The following is a 26,703-nucleotide window of genomic DNA, read 5'->3' as shown; positions in this document are numbered from 1 at the left end:
CCGCCGCTCCTGTGCTGGGGACGAGCGCCTGGTTCCCCGGTGGTGTCGGCGTGGCGCGGCGAGGTGGCCGGATGCGGAGGCGCAAGCTCCGGTCTTGGGGACGGTGGCGTGGAGGACGCCTGGCCAGGGAGGAGTGCCCTGGTGCGTCGGCCGTCTGCCTCCGTGCTGTGGGCGAGCGTTGATGCCTCCTGGTTGCACCGGCGTGGAAGATGGAGGTCGAGGCGAGCCCGATCTGGGCCTCTCTGGCCAGATCTGAGTTCTTTGGGGCCGGGTTGTCCGTTGGTTGTGCCTGGAGTGGGTGCGCCGAAGACGGCCTGGCTCTTGCCGGAGGTGGTTGGGAGTATGCTGCGTGTTCTTGTGGAGGCTGGAGCTGGTGGTTCGTGCCATCGTGCCGGAGACCACGGCTTTTTGCAATGATGATGTCGAGGAGCTGCGGTGGCGGCGGTGTGTTTCTCCATGGAAAGGATTACCCCAAAGCTAGGAGGCGTGGAGTTGAGCGACAACACGTTCGAAAGACCTTCCTGACTTGTTGGGCCGGCGGCGACGGCGCCTGCGGGTGTCGTGTCCCTCATTGGAGGCGTCGCTGGGTGTGTCGGTGTCTCCCACGCTCTTGCCTGTTTTGGTTGCTGTCTCCGGGCGAAAGCCTAGGTCCTTCGGATCGGCACGATGGCGGCGTCCTCGACGTCATTTCTCTGTTGGGAGTTTCGTGTTTGGAGACACGGCGTGACGGTCTTGGTGCTTTCCTCCGGTGCTCCCCGCGGTCTGAGGCTGGCTGCAGGAGCGCTATGTACGCCATAGTTGGCAACTCCAAGACGGTGCCTTCTCGGGGCCGACCGAGTTCCGCCATGTTCTCCTTTCATGGTGCGTCGACTAGGAGAGCTCTTTTGGAGGTGTTGTTCCTCGGTGGTTTCTAGCGTCGGTCGAGACGCAGTTTTGTCGTTTAGCCTAGGATAGGTTCTTTCGTGTCTTTGTTGTTTTGTCGGTGGTGTGAAGTTCGTGCTACGGGTGGTAGCCTTCTTGTATTCAAACCTCTACCTTCTATAAAGATAAGGTACGCTTTTGGGCGTACTCTCAAAAAAAAAACTTAGTTTACAAATTCTGAGATGTCAAGCTCAGTTTACAGACTGCTACGCTTAGCTTACGAACTTCCGGATTTTCAATGTCTCGATAAATGCCAGCATTAGTGAAACTTAGAGAAATTATGAATTACATAGCTTACGGAACTGTCATAATCAACTTAACGAAGTAAATTCGCAGCTCCCTCAAGGTCGCAAGAAGACCTCTTCTCCTTTGACTGAAACATTCAAACTAGATTTATTGTTTTTGTACATTTTGTTTCCCCCTGTCTTACATCACTTGTACTCCAGCTAATTTGATTACACGGGCTGATGCCTGGACGGCTGCAGTATTGTATTTCCATGTAATTTGATTGCACGGCCTGCAAGCTGATGTTGTCAGTTAATCACTAATCAAGCAAGCAATCAGACTATAAGCTGGACAAGTTTTCGAAATGATACTGATAACCACGAAGCTGATGGAGAGGCAGGACTGAATTACCTGCCAGAGCCATGATCATCCTCATACTACTCATCATTGGCTTCAAGCAATCTGTCGCCTCCAAAATACCACTGGTGCAGCTCTGCCTCAGCGGCGACTCCTACATTAACAATAGCACCTACAAAGCACACTTTGAGCTCCTATCCACCATGCTATCCAGGAAAGCCTCATCCACAGGAACCCTTCTTGCCGAGGGATTCGTCGGAACCGACATAGACCGCATTTATGGCATCGCAATATGCCGCGGCGACGGTATGGCCCCTGCCTGCCATGGCTGCATCACAACAGCGTTCGACTATGTTTGGCAGTGTTGTGCGGACCCAGAATGGGCGGGCATGTCTTGTATGACGACTGCATCGTCCACATCTCAACCGAGGACCTTATATACAACTCCAATGTTGTGTCTGACCGATTACTGGTATTCCTAGACAATACGGATCTCAGCATTTCTACCGAGGTGGCTGCCAAGTACACCGACATCAGCATTGATGACAACATCAAGGTGCTGCTTCGAGAGACAGCCAAGCAGGCGGCGTACAACTCGACGACAAGGTACGCCACAGGCCGCATGGATGTCAACAGCACATTCCCATTGTTCTACTCTCAGGCACAGTGCAATCTGGACCTACTACCCAAACATTGCTGGGATTGCCTCGACAATATCAGGTGGGCAGCAAAGAGTTTCTTCTACCAGCGACGTAGTGAATGGATTGCTGGAGTGTGGTGTAATTTTAGGTACAGCACGTATCAGTTCTACGAGGGCCAACCCACGCAGCAAATCACCTGGTTAACTTCTGTTGATCCAACACCAAACATGACGGCACCCACGCTGGCACCAGGGCCAGTTGGTGTGCCCAAGCAGAAAGATAAGAATAAGCCAGTTGCCGTGAGCAGCCAGAATCATAAGAGTAAGCAAATAAATATGTTCTTTCTTTCCACAAAATTAGGTTGTTATTGTTGTTGTAAAGAGCATTTTCACTATATCTATATATATGTTTGTCTATTGATATTATTCCTACAATATATATCTTTATTACACTAAAATTGACTATAGTGCAGTATCCATACAATGCCAAGTCGCATTTCAAATGGGTCCTCTCAGACACTCAGACTCGAGCACCAAGTTAAATAAAATTATCAAACTTACTTTAGTGGAACTAGATACCTAACATATAGAGTAGATACAACTTAGAAGTGGTTGTAATAATTTCACAAGAAATTTTAGGCAAGGAGATACATACATAGTATCAATCCAGCAACCACACATTTTATCTCATCAATTTGGCGAGGACAATTATCATAGATTCTAGTTGTCAAAATTTGCGCAAAGTCCGAAAGACTTGGAATTCTACAATTCTTGCTGGAATATACGAAAATGTCCAGTTGACGAGTAGGGTTAGTGCAGGAAGAGCGTGCAGTGTTATGTAAGTATAGAGATATGGGTAGAGCACCTTAGGACATAGATCTAATTAAATCTAATGGCAAAAAATGAATTTGATGACTTCAAAGCAGAGAATTAATTCATCTGGTGCGACTGCTACACATTGATCAATGCTTGAATCCAACAACCTTCACATGATGCAAACTTGGATTATATTATATATGTCAGAATATTTCTCAAAACTTGAAGAAAAACTCAGAACTGGTTTTCTGGACTTTGAACTGTTGAATTCGTTTGCTTTACTCCATTGGCCATATTCCAAGTGGTTTCGAGCTGACTCAAAAGATAGATGGCTTACTTAGACATGCCAGCAAATTTCCATCACAGTAGCATAAGTAAGAAAACAGAGAACAATAAGTGAAAAATAAAAAATATCTGGAGAAATATTTGCACGCTGCCAGATGCCTTGTCCATTTCCTGATTTCCCCCCTATTGCACATTTTCAAACTTTCTATAAGGTTTCATTTTTAGTTTTTATTTTTGTTTTCACAATTTTCGAAAAAAAAACTACTTAAGCTGATAACATGGCAAGGTGTTGGCATACATAAGTGATGCTACACCTACATGTCTACTGTATCCTGCCTGAGTCAGCTACACGATGTCTACTGTATCTTCGCCTGAGTCTGCTGAGAAGTGCTTGGGATATAACCATGGGGCTCAAGTTACTGGATTCAAAAGTTCAAGTTTAATAACAACAGGTTTCAGATTTTATTCTTGATAACTGAACTTTTGCGATGTTACATTCTACTATATGTTGCAACATTTCTGAACACATAAGTACAAAATTTATTGTGTAATTGGATTGTCCAATTAACTTACGACCTATACTTGTATGAGATCTTTTAGGGCATATAATAAAGGTTTTGAGCATTACCACGGTTGTGCTTCTACTAGCATCATTTCTCTGCCTCATCATTTGGTTTGGACTGATCAAAAGGCACATGAAAGGTTAGTTGCAGACATGCTACTGTACTCGTACATCTCTCAGGCCATACTTTTCATCACCATTACGCGGAAGGATTATATTTATATAGAGCCTCATTTCTTCACTTAGGAAAAGTGAGCTCAGAGGAAGATGATGACCTATTCTGGGGAATAAGGAGTTCAGAGTTCACGTTTTTTTACTTTTCGCAACTATCAGATGCTACAAGTAACTTTTCAGAAGAAAATAAATTGGGGCAAGGTGGTTTTGGCCCAGTATACAAGGTACGCGTGTCCACAAATAAAACAAAGAGGAACCCATCTTGCATCAATAGCTAAATTTCTTGGACCCTGTTGATTTCATAAATGTAACTTCTATTATAAACCTGAGTAGTTAGAAGATATGTGAAAAAATTAAATTTAGCGAAATGATATCACTGATCAAGCTCTTTTAAACCTCCATCCCATAGGGCCAGCTTCCGAAAGGTTTGGAGATAGCAATCAAGAGACTTGCTTCACAATCTGGCCAAGGTTTCACAGAGTTCAAGAATGAAGTCCAGCTCATAGCCAAGCTCCAGCACACAAATTTGGTTAGGCTATTGGGATGTTGCTCTCAAGGAGAGGAGAAAATATTGATCTATGAATACTTGACAAATAAGAGCTTGGACTTCTTTATTTTTGGTATTACTTCTCGCAGTATCCTGTTGTGACTATGTGTTAACTCTGCCTGCTGAAGCAATCCATGACCACCACAAGCACACACACACACACCCCTCCTCTCTAATATATATCTATTAACTCATGTGGAGTATTGTGCAGATGAAAGTAAAAGAGCTCTATTGAACTGGAATAGAAGGAAAGCGGTTATCGAAGGGATAGCGCAAGGGCTTCTATATTTGCATAAACACTCTCGGCTACGTGTCATACATAGAGATCTTAAAGCAAGCAATATTCTTTTGGACAGTGAAATGAATCCTAAAATATCAGATTTTGGGCTTGCCAAAATATTCAGCTCAAACGATACTGAAGGGAACACAAAAAGGATTGCTGGAACATAGTAAGTTCTTCTTAGAGTTAGTCCATCATAATGATACTATGAGTCAATCAAATACCACAAGTATGAGATAGAAGTTCGTTATTTTTCCTATATTTTCAGCGGGTATATGGCTCCCGAGTATGCTTCAGAGGGTCTCTTCTCGATAAAATCCGATGTATTCAGCTTTGGTGTGCTAATTCTTGAGATTACAAGTGGAAAAAGAAACTCATGTTTCCATCAATTTGGGGACTTCTTCAACCTTCTTGGATATGTAAGTATTGTCTGTATTCAATATGTAAATTCATTTTGTTATCTAATTGCCTTTATTTAATATATGTCTAAACCATAGTTTAAAATAGCCGGATATAGCCGGGCTATAGCCCACTATAGCTTTTTCCGCATGGTGCGGCTAACTGCATTAGCCCGCCAAAAGGTGTCAAAGTCCTTAAATAGCCGGCTATAGCCGGGCTATAGCTGTTTTGGGAGGCCGCGGCTATATCCCGTAGCCGGCTATTTTAAATATTGGTCTAAACCCTGCAAGGCATGGAAGTTGTGGAAAGAGGAAAGATGGCTCGAGTTTGTCGATGAATCGATAGTTTCGGAGCTTCATGGATTGGAGATGATGAGGTGTATCAACATCGCATTGTTGTGTGTACAAGAGAATGCGGTTGATAGACCTACTACAGCAAGTTTGGTTGCTATGCTAAGCAGCGAAAGTATAACACTGACTGAACCTAAGCACCCAGCGTATTTCCACATAAGGGTAACGGAGGAAGAGCCACCCAGTGCTAATGATGTGACAATGTCAGCTCTACAGGGAAGATAGTTTCTTATCATTCTGTATGCTGTGGTTTATACTATTGCTTTCCTTAATGGTTCCTCCCGTTTTAACACTGAACATACACATACCTTTGGTTAAAAGTTGTCGAGAGAGATACAATGCTCGATGTATTGCTCGGATGCATATGGCGGTACATATATAGGCCACGTCCTCGACTATACAAGGAAGGAGGCGGGCCCAAAAGTAAATACAAAGATATGTATCGCTATACAATAACTACAGAGGATACACATCCGGATATACAAGATATGTATCTCAACACCCCCCGCAGTCGAAGCGTCGCCTGGTCGAACGCATAGACTGGACCGGAACTCCTCAAAAGATGCTGTAGGAAGACCCTTTGTCATGATATCCGCAAATTGTTGGGAGGTGGGCACATGAAGAACTCGAATGTGTCCAAGGGCCACCTGTTCCCGAACAAAATGGATGTCCAGCTCAATATGCTTGGTGCGGCGATGGTGGACCGGGTTGGCGGAGAGGTAGACGGCGGAGACGTTGTCGCAGTAGACCACGGTGGCTTTGGCGACAGGACATGAGAGCTCAACGAGGAGTTGCCGCAGCCAAGAGACCTCAGCAACCGCGTTAGCAACAGCCCGGTACTCCGCTTCGGCGCTGGAGCGAGAGACCGTGGGCTGTCCCTTAGACGACCAGGAAATGAGCGAAGGTCCGAAGTAGACGCAATAGCCAGACGTGGAGCGACGCGTGTCTGGGCAGCCGGCCCAATCGGCGTCCGAGTAGGCGACGATGTCCGTGGCGGTGGAAGCGTGGAGAGAGAGACCGAAGTCCATGGTACCACGAATGTAGTGGAGGATCCGCTTGACCGCAGCCCAATGAGGATCCCGCGGAGCGTGCATGTGAAGGCACACCTGCTGAACAGCATACTGCAGCTCGGGGCGAGTCAAGGTGAGGTACTGCAGGGCACCGACGATGGAGCGATAAGATGACGCATCTGTGGCCAAGGAACCGTCTGTGGCGGAGAGCTTGAACTTCGTGTCGACCGGTGTGGCCGCGGGTTTGCAATTAAGCATACCGGCGCGGTCCAGTAGCTCATGGGCATACTTGCGCTGATGAAGGAAGAAGCCGTCGGTGCGACGTACGACCTCGATGCCGAGGAAGTAGTGCAGAGGCCCCAAGTCCTTGAGGGCAAACTCAGCGCGAGCTGTCGCAGGAGGTCCGTGGAGCTGGCCGTTAAGATGATGTCGTCGACGTAGAGCAGCAGGTACGCGGTGGTGGCGCCGTTGTTGTACACGAACTGCGATGCATCGGAGCGGGTGGAGCGGAAGCCGAGTTGGTGAAGAAACGCTGCGATGCGCTGGTACCAGGCGCGTGGGGCCTGCTTGAGCCCGTATAACAAGCGCGAGAGCAGGCACACATGGTCGGGGTGGGCGCTGTCGACGAAACCAGTGGGCTGCTGGCAGAAGACCTGTTCCTCTAGATGGCCGTGAAGAAAAGCGTTGGAGACGTCCATCTGATGCACGGGCCATGCACGGGAGACCGCGAGCTGAAGAACAGTGCGGATCGTCCCGGGCTTGACAACCGGGGCGAAGGTGTCGGTGAAGTCGACGCCGGCGCGCTGGCGAAAACCACGAACCACCCACCGCGCCTTGTGGCGGTCGAGAGTACTGTCCGGATGGAACTTGTGCTTGAAGACCCACTTCCCGGTGATGATGTTGGGGTGAGGGGGGCGGGGAACAAGCGTCCATGTCTGGTTCCGCTGCAGGGCGTCGAACTCGTCATGCATGGCCGCAAACCACTGTGGGTCGCGGAGAGCAGCCCGGGCAGAGGCGGGCAGGGGCGACGGTGTGGCTGGTGAAGGCGCGGAAGTCGACGCGCTGCAGACATACTCGTCCGAGGGGTACCACGTGCTCGGGACGCGAATCCCCGCACGGGTGCGCGTGAGGGGGCCCGTCGCCGGCGGCGGAGGAGGCGGAGGCGGAGCCGGAGGCGAGGCATCGCCCGAGCTGGGGCTCGAGGGCGACGCGGTAGAGGGCGCAGATGACACGGCGGTGCCCGAGGCAGTGCTCGAGGGCGACGCGGGCGGTGTCGGGGGCGAGGCAGCGGCGCCCGAGGCGGGGCTCGAGGGCGCCACGTGTGAGCCCGAGGCAGTGCTCGAGGGCGTCACGGGAGGCGTCGCAGCTGGAGTAGAGGGAGCGCGCGGGGGCGCTGCCGAGCCAGTAACCTCCACCAAGGTAGAGCCGCGACGCCGCGGACTGTCAGTCGCGGGAGGAGAAGTCCTCACCTGTTCATGCGCAAATGGAAAACAGTGCTCATCAAAGTACACGTGTCGGGACGTGATGACGCGATGAGAGACCGGATCATAGCAACGGTAGCCTTTGGTGTTAGCCGGGTAACCGAGAAATACACACGGAATGGAGCGAGGTGCGAGTTTATGAGGGGTGGTGGCAGCGGTGCTAGGGAAACAACGACAACCAAAAATGCGGAGGCCGTCGTATGAAGGGAGTGGGCCAAACAGGAGGTTATGGGGTGTGTAATTCCAGCGAGGGCGACACGGGCGGAGGTTGACTAGGAGGGTGGCGGTGGAGCGGGCGTCCGGCCAGAACTGGGGGGGCATGTAGGCGTGGAACAAGAGGGTACGGACGCAGTCATTTAGAGTGCGTAGGACGCGCTCGACGCGGCCGTTCTGCTGGGAGGTGTATGGGCAGGTTAGGCGAAAGATGGTGCCGTGGGTGGAGAGGAGGGTGCGGATGGTGGTGTTGTCGAACTCCTTGCCGTTGTCAGTTTGGAGGGCGAGGATGGGACGACCGAACTGCGTAGACACATAAGAATAAAAGGCGGTGAGTGTCGAGGCGACGTCAGATTTCTTACGAAGAGGAAAAGTCCAGACAAAGTGAGAAAAATCATCGAGAATAACAAGATAATAAAGAAAACCAGAATGACTCGGTATAGGGGACGTCCATACATCACTATGAAGTAATTGAAAGGGAAAAGATGCAACTGTGGATGAAGTGCTAAAAGGAAGCCGAACATGTTTGCCTAGTCGGCAGGCGTCACATGAGTGAGCCGCCATTTTATTACATGAAAAAGAAAAGCCTCTCATTATTTGATGGAGCGAGGTGGAGCTGGGATGGCCAAGACGAGCGTGCCAAAGGTCGACGCCGGCAGAGAGCGCCCGAGGTGCAGCGTGAGTGGAGGGAGACGGCTGAACGGGGTACAGGTCGCCGGGACTCTCACAGCGGTGCAAAACCATCCGGGTACGGGCGTCCTTTACAGAAAAAACCAAACTCGTCAAATTCCACAGTTACTGAGTTATCACGAGAGAGAGTTTTGACGGAAACTAGGTTCTGAACAAGTTGTGGTGAAACTAAGACATTATTAAGAGACAATGGTGTAGAGTTAGAAGGAAAAGGAGTGGAGCCAATATGAGAGATGGGAAGACCAGCACCGTTACCGACGATGATGCGAGAGGAAGTGGATGTCGGAGATGAAGTGGAAAGGTTACCCGGGTGAGCAGCCATGTGTGCGGAGGCTCCGGTGTCCATGAACCAGTCGCCACCGCCAGAGTAGGCGCCCGACAAGGGGGTGTGCTGAAGGGCGGTGTACAGCGTGGGGTCCCAGTGGGCCGTCGGGGCCGGCGGCATCATGCCGCCGTAGGGCAGGGCCGGCGGGAGCCTGCGGTGGCGCGGCGATGAAGGCCTGGTGCGTCGGCGAGCGGGGGCCGACGGTGCCGGGGACGGGGGGGCGCGAAACGGGCATGGTGTAGGCGTGCACGACCCCCGTCCAGGGGTTGTGTCCGCCCGCCCACGGCGGAGTGGGGTGTGAGTACCCAGGGCGCGGACCGGCGATGCCGGGGCCGCCGTTGTTGCCACCGCCACGACCACCACCACGGCCACGGCCACCGCCCCCTCCTCCTTGGTGTTGTTGCGGCTGAGGCGCAGGTTGTGGAGGGGCGGGGGTGGGCGCCAGTGGAGCTCCTCCGCCATGAGGAAGAACGCTGTTGTCGCTGGCCCGGAGAGCGGTGTGAACCGCCCGGGTGCGCACACCCTTCAGCCGCCGTTCCTCCAGCCGGAGGTAGTCGACCGCCCGCTCGAACGTAGGGTTGGTCATGAGGGTGAGGTTGGAGGCGGCGTTGCCGAGGTCCTCGTTGAGGCCGGCGGTGAGGGTGGAGAGGAGGAGCTCATCGCCAATCCGGAACCCAAGGTCCTGGAGCTCGTCGTCGGAGATGGCCTTGAGGCGCAGGCAGTAGGCGTCCAAGGTTTGATCGCCCTGGGGTGTGCCGAAGAATTCCTGCTGCAAAAAGACAACACGTTGGAGCTTGTTATTGGTGAAGAGGCCGTTGATCTTTCCCCACACCGTGCGGGCAGCATCGCCTTCCCGAACGACGGTCTTGAAGATGTCCGGCGAGACGGTGAGGAAGAGCCAGCGGATGATGGTGGCGTCGATGGCCAGCCAGTCGGCGTCGCAGGCGAGGAGGTCGGCGGTGCCGTCGATGTGATCGCGCAGGTTGTACTCGCGGAAGAGGAGGTAGAAGTACGTCTTCCAGGCGAGGTAGTTGGCGGCGGTGGTGGACAGCTTGACGGTGATGGCAACGGCGCGGAGCTGGCCGGGGTCGGGGTTGGAGGAGTCGGCGAAGGGGTTGGAGCTAGGGGTTGACATGATGGGGAAGGGGAGGCGGCGCGCGGCTAGAGAGGGAAGAGAGGCGGCGCTGCTAGGGTTTAGGGGTGGAGGGGTGCGGCGCGCGGCTAGAGAGGGAGAGAGGCGGCGCGCGGCTAGGGTTTAGGATCTAGGAGGTGTCTGATACCATGTAGAGAGAGATACAATGCTCGATGTATTGCTCGGATGCATATGACGGTACATATATAGGCCACGTCCTCGACTATACAAGGAAGGAGGCGGGCCCAAAAGTAAATACAAAGATATGTATCGCTATACAATAACTACAGAGGATACACATCCGGATATACAAGATATATATCTCAACAAAAGTGGCATGAGAGGAAGAGAATCTACTCATGTTGAAACAGTAAACCGATGACCAATTATTGTGCATACTGTAATGCTGAATCATATGAAAATGCCTTTGTTACTAGTAGTAACAACTTTGTGTCATGAATAATGAACTACCAAGGACAGTAAATTCTAGGTTGGAGTATCTCCTTATGCAAAAATGTAAATTCTCACCGACCGGGCGATGCATGGTATATTATTCATCCAGCCATAGAAAAGCTTGTGTACTAAAAGCATTAGCATAAGCATCCGCAGTGTGGTGTCTAGGATGCCTTTGGCCTGATCAAACGGCTATTTGCCATATGCACAGAATCGATTCGCCGTGGCCGTTCAACCCACCCCACAACGAAATCCCTCAAGATACTTAACCTCAAAAGATGGATCGATTCGATTGCAGTAGGGTACTGTACTACTGTCAACAGAAACCATTAAGAGAAAGACCAATAAGAGCAGCGGGCAAGTGCTTGCTTGGTAGGCCAACAGCCCTGTGAACCGGGCGGAGCCCTTGATGAACGGGGGGCACGAGAACTCTGAAAAAAAAAAGCTGCCGAATTGGCCTATTTCTTGCGCGTGCCTACTATTGAAGTATTTTCAGGAGTACCTATTTTGTATAACGAAATCGCGGGCTACCTGTGTGCAGGGGCGGACCTACGTTCATGCAACATGGGTCACAGGACACCGGGTCAGAACCCATTTTCTTCTACATAGTGCATGTATTTAGTGTGTGTGACACCCCAACATAGACTACAAAATTATGAATGATCACTTAGAGGACACCGGGTAATTTATGCTCTAGGTCCGCCCCTGCCTGTGTGTCACCTTCGGGCGAGGAAGCAGGAAAGACGCAATGCCTCAAGGCCGCCTCGATCTCGCCGCCGAATCGGCCTCCCGGGGACGTCGCCCCTCGCTGCTGTAGCTGGCCACCCACCAGATCCATGAGGGACAGCCGCCGGAGGTTGCTTCAGCGCCACTGCGCTTGTGAGCTTGTCACATCGCTTCTGCTGAGTGGAACGAGCGACAGATAGAGAAATTCTGAGAGAAACACAGGTCGTGGGCCGTGGGCCGTGCTGGCCATACAAAACTTCTATCGGAGTGCAGTTCAAAATAAAAACGACTACCGGAGTGCCGGGTGTGACACCTACTGCAAACTTACGAAATCATTAGAAAAAGCCCGGAAGGAAAGATAACTCGCTCTGCATGATGTGGTGCTAGAAAATTTTTGGAGAGTGGTCTCCACACTGGAAAGATGGGAATGAGATAGAAGAGAGAAGACAGCGGGGAGGCGGGTTGTGTCAGTTTTTTTATCTAGACTCGTTTTTTCAAAATGAAATATCTTGAGAATCGTAAGTTCAAATTACGAGCCGTTTCCACTTGTGTACCCCTCTCCTCATGATCTTCAAAACTAGATCACATGTTAATAGGTTTTCAGTCATTTTTTCGTACTTCATATATTACTATGGTTGTACTCGTGGTGTGTATGTAACTGTATTCGTGCATTAACTGATAAGTAATGTTGCATTTTCCCTTTACTTGTGTGCGCGACTGTACTCGTTCGTGTGCGCGAATGTACTTACTCGTGTGTGTGACTGTACTTGTACGTGTTCTTGTAGACTGTACTTGTACTCGGTTCGTGTGCGCGACTGTACCTGTACTCGTTTGTGTACGTGACTGTACTTATTCATGTGCGTAACTGTACTTGTCTCGTGTGTGCGACTGTAGATGTACTCGTTCGTGTGCGCGACTGTACTTACTCGTGTGCACGACTGTACATGTCTCATGTTCGCAACTGTACATGTACTTGTTCATGTGCGTGATAATACTCGCTCGTCTATATACTCAGGTGTTGTACTCGTGCTCTACATGTAGTTGTACGCACGCAGTCGGACATACGCAGTTGTACGCGCGCGGCCAGATGTACACAGTTGTACGCGTGTGGATGTAAGTACTAGAGCTGCTCTACTCGTGCGAGCGAACGTGTCAACCATACGTACGTTGTGCGGAACAAAGTTTTTCTTCGCGAAGGTAGGTCTCTACCTAGGTAGAGGTACCCGCAAACTTACGGTTCTGCTGATTCTTTGGGAACTAATAACTTAGCCCTCTCACTTGAGTTCTGCTCCCTCACTCCGTATCTTTGGCTCTACTCTTAAGTAAAAACAAAATCAAATTTGATAAATTTTTTACAAAAATTAACAACATATATAACATTAAATTAATATATTATGAAATATATTTTAAGATGGATTTAGTGATAACAATTGAGCATCATAAGTGCTGCTAGTATTTTCTTATATAGAGTTGGTCAAATTTATCAAGTTTGACTTACACCAAGCTAAACGGACCCTTATTTTTGTACGGAAGGAACACATCATTGGATTTGCATCGTGGTTTGTCACTTACGAGTTGTAAGTTAGGTTACAATTGTGATTTTTTTTTCCTGTTGCAGGTGTAAGGGTATATTGCCTCTATGTGTGCTTTTTGTAATTAATGACAACCTCTATGGACTAATGTTTTCATTGAGTTTATATGAAGAAATATTTCATAGGTACTACTTGTATTTCATGTGTTGGATTCAAGTATGGATGACATGAAGATAAAGATACACCTTGTGTATTGGCATCAAGATCATCGATCAAGATAGTATGATAGAGCATGAGAAGATACAAGGTTGACCAATACAAAGAGTGAAGAATAGATTCAAGTTTGGTCAACACATGAAGCATGAAGAATGTGCCACGTGAAGTCACGTGGTATGCCCATGAGAGGATGACGGCAAGTGGTGACCGTCATCAATGTTGAGTTGGGCAAGTTCAAGTTGAGCATCTCGAGAGGATCATATGCTTGAAGCTTGCCGTCCATTTGATGATAATGGTCATGTGAAGATGTACATCAATGGAGCTTTCCCATCATAGTGTATGGGGGAGCATTTGTGAGTCTTCACGAAGTAACGATGATCAAGTAAGGCATTCCGGCTTGAGTGGAGCTTGAAGAGCTATCATCAAGATCAAGCGGGATGCGCAAGGCAAAAGTATGACCTTGCTAGGTTTTCCTTTAACCGGTCTCAAGGTGGTTGTTGGGAGACCGGATTATAGGATAGATAGCCACACTATCAAGAGGGGCTTTCGGTTGGGTAACTTGATCACATCGTCTTAGGAAGCTCAACCCTTTGCATGCTTTGCATTCCATAATTCTTGTTGTTTCTTGGTGTTTCTCTGTGTGAGGTTCTTGAGCTTGTTGCTAGCTTTACAACAAGCCCAAGTTCATCGAAAACGAAATCCATATGCATCTTCTATTGCGTTTTCGAGCTCGGAGGTTTTACCGATGTTTCTTTTATAGATAAGTCAAAACATTCATCTTATGGTTTTTACTCCGTGGGTGTACAATGGTGTTTCTATGCATAAAGTTGTAGGGCTTGTTGTCCTGATTCCAACAAGCCCAAGATCATCGAAATCGGAGTCCGGACGCAAAAGTTATCATGGTTTTTGTAAAACATGTTTTCATGATTGGCCCGGTGCCTCGCCCGGCGTGACCGGTCGTCCCACCGGATGGCCCGGTTTCAACCGGCCCCTGGACTGGTGCCAACCGGGACATGTACTGTAAGTCCCAGATCCGCCCCGGTCACGGCCCGTCCTCAGGTCCGGTTTGGACCAGGCGGCCCGGTCTGTGGCCCGGTCGGACCGGCTCTCACGCCAGGCGTCCCGGTGCCTGGCCCGGTCGACCAGCTCTCACGCCAGGTGGCCCGGTCTGTGGCCCGGTCGACCAGCTCCCACGCCGGGTGTCCCGGTCCCTGGCCCGGTTGACCAGGCTGCTGACCAGACTGCACGAAAAACTTCCAGATCTACCCCAAACGGTCATATTTCGTTTGGCTATAAAGGGGGCTTCTTCCCCAACAGTTCTCTAGGCTTCTTGAGCACGTTTTTGACCACCATTGTTGAACCTCTTGAGCTTGCTTACTCTCCCTTCCCTCCCATGATTCTTGCTCATTCTTGAGAGATCTAAGAGAGGAGATCTAGATCTACAACCTCCACCAATCCATTTCTCCTCTAAGTGAGGAGAACTCTTGGGGTCATTTGTTGATTTCCTCCATTGTTCTTCCTCTCTAATCTCATCCTAGCATTTGTTGCTTGGGTGGAATTTGAGTGTGAAGGATTTGAACACTTCTAGTGTTCTTGCTTTGCATCATTGCATAGTGTTGAGCTCTCCACCACGATTAGTTCGAGTGAGAGACCGTGAGCTTGTTACTCTTGGAGATAGACCTCCTAGTTGGCTTGGTTGGTGTCCCGGTGACCTCTTCGTGGAAGATTGTGAAGGGGCCCGGGCTTCTCCTTCTTGGAGCTTGTGAAGTGGTTGTGGAGCTTGCCATCTCCGGAGTGGAGGAAAAGCTAACCATACGGAAAGGGTCATTATGCGTCGTGGGTTTGGTTCGGAGAATAGGGTGAGCCTTCGTGGCGTTGGGGAATCCTTCCTGGGACCTCCACTTCTCCAAACGTGACGTACCTTCTTGCAAAGGAAGTGATGAGGACATCCCTACCTCACTACTACCTCCGTCATTACAAGCTGAAGATGAACCTGCTGTGAAGCTCAAGTCCGATGAAGTAAGGATTGGACCGATAACAAGAGCTCGTGCGAAGCTACTTAAACAACAGGTGAATTTGTTTCTAAACGATACTTTGATTGATGAGAACTTTATACTGCCTAAGTCCTATGATTTATGTATCATCGGGTATCAAGAGGAGACAAGCATCGCACGAGGAGGAGAGGAGCAGCTGGACATGAAGACGGACGTCAAGATGGACGTGAAGCTGAACATGGAGCTGGACATGAAGATATCTCATGGACGCGCGAGGGAGGAGCGGGAGGAAGGCGCGAGAGGAGAAGCAGAAAGTCCAGGCCGGTCCTGCACCCGGTCAGACCGGCCCCCAGGCCGGGCCGCCCGGTCCCTGACCCTGTTGACCGGGCGCCAACCGGAGTTTGCCGCGCGTACCGGACGAACCCCGGAAACCTCGCCGTTTCCCGGTGTCCGCCCGGTCGGCCGGACCTGACCAGGACCATCCGGTCCACAGCCCGGTTGACCGGATTCCGGACGGACGCGTCAGAGTCTGTCTCGACAGATCTAATGCAGGTCGGTTTTCTTTGTATCTTTTCGACCAGAACTTGTCCCGGACACCTATATAAGTGCCCAGGACGCCCCCTAGCTGCTTTAGACCACGTTTAAGATAAACCCTAGTTCTTAGTTGTTTGCTTATGCAAAACTATTGAATCCCTACACCGTATTGCTTGATATTGTGTAGATCCTGAAAAAGTCTTGTGTGATCTGCTGTTCCATTGGGAATTAGACGGTTGCAACTTACCGCTTCGTGGTCGGCGGCTACGTGCGCAAGTGTGTGGAGTTGCGAATATCTTGCAGGGTTGAGAGCTGTTGCATTGGCGACAGGGACCAATCGAGAGATCTCGTTGCGGCATACAAGTAATCATCCCCTTCATCATCGTGCCCTTCCGCTGCCATCACCCCGTGATCATCATCATCACCGTTGCTTACTGAGAATATCGGGCCACCCCTTATCATCTTGGTATCAGATTTCCAGTTTTCCTCGGTAAGCCATCCACAATCCACCCCATAGTTGAGTTGTGAGTGTTTTCCTATCCAGAAAAAGCCAAAAATATTAGGGTTAGGGTTTGCCATAGCCTTAGATTGCACTAATTTCGAGTTTTAGTTGCTTTTCGTAGTTATTTTTGCGTATCTTTGTCTTCCATCTAGTTTTTAGGGTTTGAGTTTACTCTATCATCTTGTGTTTTTCCCTTATCAAGTGGTGTCACTTTTTGTTACTCCGAGTCCACATAGCGTACAGTGTGCTTTTCCCAACCATAGCCACAGCCTATCGATATACGTGACTAGGAACTTCCCCAGAAGAGACTAGTTTTGCCGCTCGTCAGGCTGCTCATTAGGGTTTGGTGCTTTGCATATTTTGTTGGCCGTGTTATCAAGGAGTTGAGTCATAAAAAAAAACAGAAAATTGAAAAGAAGCAAAAAGAGCTACATAGCTGCGTGTGTTATACAAAGAGAAAAATCAAAAAAAAAAGAAGTGAAGTGCTAGTTGAATCAAGTGAAGGCCTAAGTTTACTTTACTGCACCCGTAGTTGAGCAATCTTGTACCTGTCTTGTTGAGCTTTGCTAGCGTCTCTCGTGTGCATTGCAACTTTTCCCACATATAGTTGCATTGCCCCATTATATCGCCTTGTGTGAGTATCATTGGTTGTCTACGGTCAGCGCTAGAGCTTGTTATTGGTGCAAATAGGTAGCCTACCTACAGCCCCACATATATCCTGCTTTGTCGTGTGATTTGATCTTATACCCTTGATATTCGCTTCGCTACATCCGTGCACTAGTTGTTACTACAAGTGGTAAGCAACACTAATTTGCTTTGGAACGGTAAGATCTCCTTTTTTCTTATCAGTTTTGAGTGAGTTGTGAGAGTACCACCATATATTTTTGATTTAGTGCACTAATCTACTAACGATGTCTGCTAGTGATCATAAACTTGTGAACCAGGAAAACAAGAGTGCTGCAGATATTATCACATGGAGGGAGTATGAGGCTCTTCGTAATGAGATGCGGCGTGAATTCCGCGCTCAGGATGATGAGCTTAAGGGGACGGTCCAAGAGATTTCCCAGAAGTTGGATGCTACTCATGTGACCGTCACTACAATGCAAGATCAAATGACGGATGTACAGCGCAGTCTTGTTGATTTGCGCTTGGCTGTTGAGAATTTGACCGCACGACAACAACAAGACGATGATGAAGATCCTGAGCTTCAAGATGACACCCACAATGCTCGTGGTGCGCCTCGTGGTGATCGTGCTCGTGGTGGGGTTCCACTTGGCCGCAATGGTCGTGGACATGATGAGGAAGATGGATTGGGTAAGCCCAAATTTTCTATCCCCAAGTTTGAAGGAGGTGCTGATGTTGAAGAATACCTCACTTGGGATCTCAAGATTGAGAAGTTGTGGAATCTACATCCGCACTACACTGAAGATAGAAAGATCAAGCTTGCTTCTTCTGAATTTGATGGCTATGCATTGCGTTGGTGGGATGCTTTTGTTCGTAACCGAGACGAGGATGGTGAGCAACCTATACGTACATGGCGTGCCATGAAGGAGGCGATGACTTCTCGCTTTGTGCCTACAAATTACTTGCGGAATATATATGATAAGCTGACTCTATTGAGACAAGGTGTGAAGACTGTCGATGAATACTACATGGAGATGGAGATGCTAATGCAGCGTGGCCGTGTCCGTGAATCTCTTGAGATGACAATGCAGCGTTTTCTGAATGGTTTGAAGTATGATATCAAAGGCATTGTTCGTCACTACAGTTACACCAATATGAATCAATTGTTACATCATGCAAGAGAAGTTGAATCACAGTTGGCTGACGAAGCAAAGATCAAAGGACGAGCTACAGGAGCTGGGCGTTACACACCCCGCGCGGCCCCATCTACGGCGCCGGCACCTTCGACACGCTCCGCCCCTTACTCTACTCAGCCTAGTAAGCCGGTCTCCAATGTGTCTAACACAAAAAAGTCCGAATCTGCTGCAAGTACGAGTGGCTCTAATGTGTCTACTGCGCGTAACCGTGATATGGTTTGTCACACATGTGGTGGCAAAGGTCACTTCAAGAGAGATTGTCCTAACCGCAAAGTCATGATTATCAATGAGGACAATGAGTATGAGACTGGAGATGATGTTGATCCTAATGCTCCAGAAGATGATGACTATGACACTGATGGTGAAGATGCATACCCGTCTGATGCTCGCACCATTATTGTGTCGCAGCGTGCTCTTAATGTGTTGCCTAGTGCATCTACTCAGCGCTGCAATTTGTTCCAAACAAAGGCTTTAGTTGGTCCTGACAAGGCTTGCAAGGTCATTATTGATGGCGGGAGTTGCCGCAATTTAGCAAGCAAGGAGTTGTGCACCAAGCTGAAGTTGAAGTATCTACCGCACCCGCATCCATACTATATTCAGTGGTTGAGCGATATGGTGAGATGAAGGTAAACCACATGGTGCGTGTTGAATTTGCTATTGGACCGTATAAGGATTGCATTGATTTTGATGTCGTTCCTATGACGGTGTGTCACCTCTTATTGGGTCGGCCTTGGCTTTATGACCGTTCTGTGCAACACAATGGCCGTGCCAATACATATCACTTGGAGTTCAAGGGCAAGAAAATTAACTTACAGCCTATGACACCACAACAAATTGTCAATGAGTCTCGTCAGAAAGTTGAAGTGAACTTGGAGGATGCTTCTTTAGATAGGCGAGAGAATTGTAATGTTGTGAGTGATATAACGAAAAGTGAGCGAGTGAATTCCTTAGTCTCATTAGCCACCAAAGAAGACATGAGAGAATTTAGTGAGGATCCTACAGCCATGCCTCTTGTGCTCTTGTACAGGGGTACGGTTTTGGTTTCTAACGACATGACCCCTCTTCCTCTTGGTGTTTCTAATGTTTTGCAGGAATTTGGCGACGTGTTTCCGGATGAGGTACCCGCAGGACTTCCACCATTGCGAGGTATTGAGCATCAAATTGACTTGATTCCCGGAGCTTCGCTACCCAATCGGGCACCATATAGAACGAACCCCGAAGAAACGAAGGAGATACAGAAGCAAGTACAAGCGCTACTCGACAAAGGTTATATCCGCATAAGCCTTAGTCCTTGTGTTGTTCCTGTTATTCTTGTTCCTAAGAAAGATGGTACTTGGCGTATGTGCGTAGATTGTAGAGCTATTAACAATATCACTATTCGATATCGTCATCCTATTCCCCGTTTAGAGGATATGCTAGATGAATTGAGTGGTGCTGCTGTGTTCTCTAAAATTGATTTGCGTAGTGGTTATCATCAAATTAGGATGAAAGAAGGGGATGAGTGGAAAACAGCCTTTAAAACAAAATTTGGTTTATATGAGTGGTTAGTAATGCCTTTTGGTCTAACTAATGCACCTAGCACTTTCATGAGACTGATGAACCATGTTTTGCGTGAATTTATTGGCAAGTTTGTGGTTGTGTACTTTGATGATATATTAATCTACAGCAGCAATGAATCTGATCATTCTATACATATTCGACATGTTTTGCAAGTGTTGCGTGATAACAAACTCTATGGTAATCTTGAGAAGTGCACATTTTGCAAAGATAAGGTCATATTTCTGGGTTATGTTGTTTCTAAGCATGGAGTAGAAGTAGATGTGTCTAAGATTGAAGCTATTCAAAATTGGCCTACTCCCATGAATGTGAGTCAAGTACGAAGTTTTCATGGTCTAGCTGGGTTTTATCGCCGTTTTGTGCCCAATTTTTCTACTATTGCTGCACCTTTGAATGAATTGACTAAAAAGGGTGTTGTCTTTGAGTGGGGTGTTGCCCAAGATCATGCTTTTGATGAACTGAAATGATTGTTAACTTCTGCACCGTTGCTTGCACTTCCTGATTTCAATAAGCAATTTGAGATTGAATGTGATGCTAGTGGTATTGGAATTGGTGGTGTGTTGATGAAAGAGGGTCGTCCAATTGCATATTTTTCTGAGAAACTGTCTGGTGCTAAGTTGAACTATCCTATATATGATAAAGAATTGTATGCTTTAATTAGAGTTCTTGAGGTTTGGCAACATTACTTGTGGCCAAAAGAATTTATCATACATTCTGATCATGAAGCTTTGAAATACCTGAAAGCTCAGTCTACTTTGCATAAGCGTCTTGCTAAGTGGGTTGAGTTCATTGAGTCTTTTCCATACATTATTAAGCATAAGAAGGGAAAAGATAATATTGTTGCTGATGCTCTATCTAGGAAGAATATGCTATTAACTCACCTTGATGTTAAAATTCCTGGATTAGAAGTGCTATGTGATTTATATGCTACTGATCATGATTTTGCTGAACCATATCGCTTATGTGCTCTTGGTAAAGCATGGGACAAATATCACATACACGATGGGTTCTTGTTTAGAGCTAACAAACTATGTGTTCCAGAATCGTCTGTGCGTTTGCTCTTATTGCAGGAATCACATGCTGGAGGTTTGATGGGTCACTTTGGGCGTGAGAAGACGCTACTCATGCTAGCTGACCACTTTTATTGGCCAAAGATGAGGAGGGACGTGGACAGGTATGTGAAGAGGTGCATTACTTGCAACAAGTCCAAGTCCAAGCTGAAGCCTCACGGTTTGTATACTCCATTACCGGCACCTACTACACCTTGGGAAGATATAAGTATGGATTTTGTGTTGGGTTTGCCGCGTACTAAAAGAGGCCATGATTCTATATTTGTGGTAGTGGACAGATTTTCTAAAATGTCACACTTTATTGCCTGCCACAAAAGCGACGATGCGTCGCATATTGCTAACCTGTTTTTCAGGGAAATTGTTCGACTACATGGAGTTCCGAAGACTATTGTTTCTGATCGTGACGTGAAGTTTATGAGCTACTTCTGGAAGACGCTGTGGGGAAAGTTAGGGACAAAGCTGCTGTTCAGTACTACTTGTCATCCCCAAACTGATGGTCAAACTGAGGTGGTGAATCGAACTTTGTCACAACTGTTGAGATCCATGATCAAGAAGAACCTGAAGGAGTGGGAAGAGTGTTTGCCGCATGTGGAGTTTGCTTACAACAGGGCAGTACACTCTACCACGGAGCTGTGTCCTTTTGAGGTGGTGTATGGTTTCAAACCCATTACTCCACTTGACTTGTTGCCTTTGCCCATACATGAGAGAGTTAATATGGAGGCATCCAAGAGGGCAGATTTTGTGCGTAAGATCCATGTGAAGACTAAAGAGTTGATAGAGAAGAAAGGCAAGAGCAATGCTGCAAGGATGAACAAGAAGCGTAAGGAGATGTTGTTCAAGCCTGGTGATATGGTTTGGGTACATTTTCGCAAGGATAGGTTTCCGAAGCTGAGGAAGTCTAAGTTGAAGCCTCGTGGTACTGGTCCTTACAAAGTGCTTGCCAAGATCAATGATAATGCATACTCAATAGATCTTCCAATTGATGAGTTTGGTGTCAGTAATTCTTTCAATGTTGCTGATTTGACACCATATGACGGAGAAGACCTTGGAGCGTCGGGGTCGACGCCTTTTGAAGGGGGGGGGGAGATGATGAGGACATCCCTACCTCACTACTACCTCCGTCATTACAAGCTGAAGATGAACCTGCTGTGAAGCTCAAGTCCGATGAAGTAAGGATTGGACCGATAACAAGAGCTCGTGCGAAGCTACTTAAACAACAGGTGAATTTGTTTCTAAACGATACTTTGATTGATGAGAACTTTATACTGCCTAAGTCCTATGATTAATGTATCATCAGGTATCAAGAGGAGACAAGCATCGCACGAGGAGGAGAGGAGCAGCTGGACATGAAGACGGACGTCAAGATGGACGTGAAGCTGGACATGGAGCTGGACATGAAGATATCTCATGGACGCGCGAGGGAGGAGCGGGAGGAAGGCGCGAGAGGAGAAGCAGAAAGTCCAGGCCGGTCCTGCACCCGGTCAGACCGGCCCCCAGGCCGGGCAGCCCGGTCCCTGACCCGGTTGACCGGGCGCCAACCGGACCGGGCGCCAACCGGATTTTGACGCTCGTACCGGACGAAAACCGGAAACCTCGCAGTTTCCCGGTTTCCGCCCGGTCGACCGGACCCACGACCGGACCATCCGGTCCACAGCCCGGTTGACCGGATTCCAGACCGGACGTGTCCGAGTCTGTCTCGACCAGATCTATTCTGGGTCGGTTTTCTTTGTATCTTTTCGACCAGAACTTGTCCCGGACACCTATATAAGTGCCCAGGACGCCCCCCTAGCTGCTTTAGACCACGTTTAAGATAAACCCTAGTTCTTAGTTGTTTGCTTATGCAAAACTATTGAATCCCTACACCATATTGCTTGATATTGTGTAGATGCTGAAAAAGTCTTGTGTGATCTGCTGTTCCATTGGGAATTAGACGGTTGCAACTTACCGCTTCGTGGTCGGCGGCTACGTGCGCAAGTGTGTGGAGTTGCGAATATCTTGCAGGGTTGAGAGCTGTTGCATTGGCGACAGGGACCAATCGAGAGATCTCGTTGCGTCATACAAGTTATCATCCACTTCATCATCATGTCCTTCCGCTGCCATCACCCCGTGATCATCATCATCACCGTTGCATACTGAGAAGATCGGGCCACCCCTTATCAGGAAGGGAACACGGGAATACATCCTTATCTCCGCGTGCCTCGGTTATTTCTATACTCGAGCTCTCTCTTTTCTTGTGATAGCCATCGTGTTTGAAGTACATATATCTTGCTATCACTTGTACTACATATATCTTGTGCCTATCTTGCTTAGCTCTAGTTGTTATTATTACACTTAGTTGAGATTAGCATATTTAGAGTTTGTGCTTGTAAACTAAACGTTAGTTTAATTCTGCATTCTTACAAGACAAATCCGTAAGAGTTTTTAAACGCCTATTCAACCCCCCCCCCCCCCCCCCTCTAGGCCACATCTCGATCTTTCAGCAGGTAGGATAGAAATAATGGCGTCAACCGTTGGATTTGATTCGTGATAGTGGGTTGTAAACTGCGATTCAGTAACTCATTTGACTGGAAACTAGTCACACCCATAAACTTAGGAATATGATCAAGTCTCAGTTGACTGATGTCATTAAATTTCACTTACAGCCTATGCTAGAACTTATGATTAGCATAAAACACGAAGCAATCCAACAATCTAAGATATTTTTCTCGGTTACGAACTCATGTTGTGCAAATAGTATAAGTTTAGTTGCAACCTTATATGGAGAGTGGACAAATTGAGACCGAGTTACATGTAGCTTTTTATTTCGAAAATTCGAAAATTATATTTTTTAGTTTCAAAAAATTCTGAAAAAAATGATAGTTGTAGGTAATGATGAAATCTACAAACATTCAAATTTTTAATGCAAAATTCTTACTACTTCAGGCTACATAAAAATGACAAATGTGTGGATCTGAGAATAGTGAATAGTGCACATTTCAAAAATATAAAACCTATCAGACTTTGTCATTTTTGTGTAGTCTACAATACAAAGAATTTCACATTAAGATTTTACACGTTTGTATTTTTCATTATTGTGTACATCCAGGATTTTTTTCAGTTTTTTTGAAACTTAATTTATAATTTCCAAATTTTTGAAAATAAAGTCCTACATGTAGCTCGGCCTCCGTTTGCAGTTTTCGCCTTATATGCAACTAAAATAATCTCAGTTGTAACTTGTAACCCATTTTTTAACATATAGCTTACGCGAATAAAGACGCAATCCTACGGTCTAGGAGTACTATAGAAGATGATTATTGTAGTATAGTTGCTGTACTGGTAAACCGAAAAGTAGACAAACAAGTAGTATTGGAGATCATGAACAAGAAATTCAGCAGGCTTACAACTTCTTAGCACGCGCTTTCAAATATTATAGGAAATTCAGATCTTCCGATATGTGTTGAACCCATTGTGAGTAGGCACTAAAACAAACAGCAAAACCCTTGTTGTAGCAGAACAACAAGATGATGCATAGATATATAGACTAAGTGCTTCGATACGCCCCGAAATGGACATTATACAACTAAGCTTGACACTTAAGCTCGAAGTACTAAACAATCCATACGACTTACTTAAATGAAAAAGCACTCGTTTTATTATACACTTAAATTAGGGCACAACACCTTACGGGTAAACTTCAATGATGCTCCGAGCTCCCAGTTTCTTCACAATTTTGTAGTCCGTGAAGCCTGCTTTCATGAATAGCTTGCGCCAATCGTTTTCACCTCGTTGGCCTCCTTTTGAGTTCACCATCATGAGCATATCCATGAACAGTTGGGCTTCAAACATGATTGGCCCTAAGGAGGGTTCAACCACAATTTCTATGATTATGACCTTCCCTCCCTCCTCACGTGAAGGAATTGCCTTCTTGCACTGAGCTAGGATTTTCACACAATCCTCATCGTTCCAGATGTGTAGCACAAGCTAAGAAAAATACAATGCATTAGAAGTAGGCTACATATAACTGTAAAAGTGAAATTTAAGCATTTGCACACGAGTTGTGGATGTGTACCTTCAGCATTACAGCTTGTGATGATGGGACTAAGTGGAACAAGTCACCCGGGACATAGTTGATGACACCATCTGCTGGGGCTTTGTCAACTACCTTCGGAAGGTCCAACACAGTGCACTTAATGTGTGGGTAAGCCTTGATGATAGCTCTCGCCGTGGTGCCATCGCCACCACCACAGTCGGTAAGAGACTCTAGCCCCTTGAAAATGTCATGGCACTCCCGCAGAATGGTGGCTATCCCTAGGTTGTCGTGAGCAGCCAAGCCCAGATTAACAACCTTGTCAAGTTCTTTGTCGAGGAGCGGTGTTTTCTCATCACAAAGTGGCACACCAAAGATGTCCTCGAAGGACGACGGTACTGGCGGCTCATGGTCCTTCTTGAACCAATTGGCGAGCCCGAATGCCGCCTCCGTGTAATGTGGAGAGGTCACACCGAGCACGAAATACTTCTGGCTGTGGTGCTCATCCGCAACGACACCATGCACCAGGACGCGGGACAACGGGGTGAGGCGGTAGAGCTCCACGCCGGACTCGGAGCCGATGTCGGCTGCGAAGACGCCTGACGTGACGAGCACACGCATGAGACGGGCGAGGAACGACATCTTACCCGGGGGAAGGGACAGCGCGGACATCAGGTCGGGCAGCGAGGTGACCCCGCCGAGGTGGTGGATGGTAGTCGGGATCTCAAGCTCGACGGCGCATCGAAGCCCCATGGAGGAGAGGTAGTAGAGGCTGTGCCGCCACAGGTCAGCCTGTGCCTGCAGCAACTCAGCGTCTGTAGGAACCTCTATGGTCTGGGTCGACATTGCTCTCTTTCTGGTATCTCTCCCTTCTGATCTGATGAATGTGTAATTTCTATGTGTTGCTTTGGGACTTTGTTACTCCGGTTGTGTAGCATGCTAAGTGTTTATAGGTACTAGAGCCTAAAACTGTCGGCAGTTCAGGTACTGTTGGCTGGCGTCTTCCTGTTTGGTTAGCTGCGGAGAGAAGGAGGCAGCTAATTATTGATGAAGAATTGCATACTTTTGTAAGGTGGCACTGGCACGAGAAACACGAGACAATAAAGCATGTGCAGTATTATGTAATTGTGTGCATCTCTGAGATCAACTCGTGCAGTGCAAATTGTCGTAAGGTGGGCACCTCAGATAGGTCATTTGATCATGATGCATCACTACAGGAATGGAGCTAGACGCCGACGGCCAAACTGTACGCCGACGGCTTTTTATCGGGGCCGTCGGCGTACGGCCTCGCCGGGGCAGCTCAGGAAGCCGACCGTCGGCGTACACATACCGTCGGCGTAGAGGAGGCTACGCCGAGGGTAGCCGTCGGCGTCACCTTGGCCCTCGGCGTAGCACCGGCATCGCCTCTGGCCCAGTCCACGCCGTCGTCGCCCGCTCACGGCGTCAGCCAGACGCCGGCGGCCACCCTCGGCATAGGGCATGGCCACCCTATGCCGACGGCCACCCTCGGCATATAGGATTTTTTTTTATTTTTTTCCCTCTCCCATATTACTTTATAATATGTTTCTATTATTTATTTACTAGTATGAATTATGTAAAAAATGGTTCTATTTTTTAAGAATTCGTAGATGGCATATATAGGTCCCACGGGTGACGCTCTTCGCAGACGGGTCAACCGGAGCCACTAGGCCCAACATTTGTTATCGATGTACATATGGGTAGATCCGCGGGGTCCCCGCCCTACGGTTTCCCGAACCCTAACCCTAACCCTAACTCTAACCCTAACTCTAACCCTAACTCTAACCCTAACCGTAACCCTAACTCTAGCCCTAACCCTAACCCTAGGGTTTCCACATACATTGCTAACTCTAACCCTAACCCTAACC

At 47.9% G+C, this 26,703-nt stretch overlaps 1 protein-coding gene and 1 pseudogene across 1 annotated transcript; one reads left to right on the top strand and one right to left on the bottom strand.

Annotated features, from left to right (window-relative positions):
• The first annotated feature begins 1,568 nt into the window (after positions 1 to 1,568).
• Positions 1,569 to 5,781, top strand: LOC127316236 (cysteine-rich receptor-like protein kinase 25; annotated as a pseudogene).
• Positions 5,782 to 24,127: 18,346 nt separating this feature from the next.
• Positions 24,128 to 25,822, bottom strand: LOC127311366 (daphnetin O-methyltransferase 1). Its single transcript, XM_051341789.2, has 2 exons — positions 24,860 to 25,822; positions 24,128 to 24,771 (listed from the first exon to the last, which is right to left on the bottom strand). The coding sequence occupies exons 1-2, from the start codon at positions 25,661 to 25,663 to the stop codon at positions 24,472 to 24,474; spliced, it is 1,104 nt and encodes a 367-aa protein (XP_051197749.1). The 5' UTR covers positions 25,664 to 25,822; the 3' UTR covers positions 24,128 to 24,471.
• Between the last annotated feature and the right edge of the window lie 881 nt (positions 25,823 to 26,703).

The sequence above is a fragment of the Lolium perenne genome, chromosome 7, assembly GCF_019359855.2.
Source record: "Lolium perenne isolate Kyuss_39 chromosome 7, Kyuss_2.0, whole genome shotgun sequence".
NCBI classification, from domain to species: Eukaryota; Viridiplantae; Streptophyta; class Magnoliopsida; order Poales; family Poaceae; genus Lolium; species Lolium perenne.
Note: the sequence above shows the minus strand (reverse complement) of the source record. Positions and strands in the feature narration are given on the sequence as shown.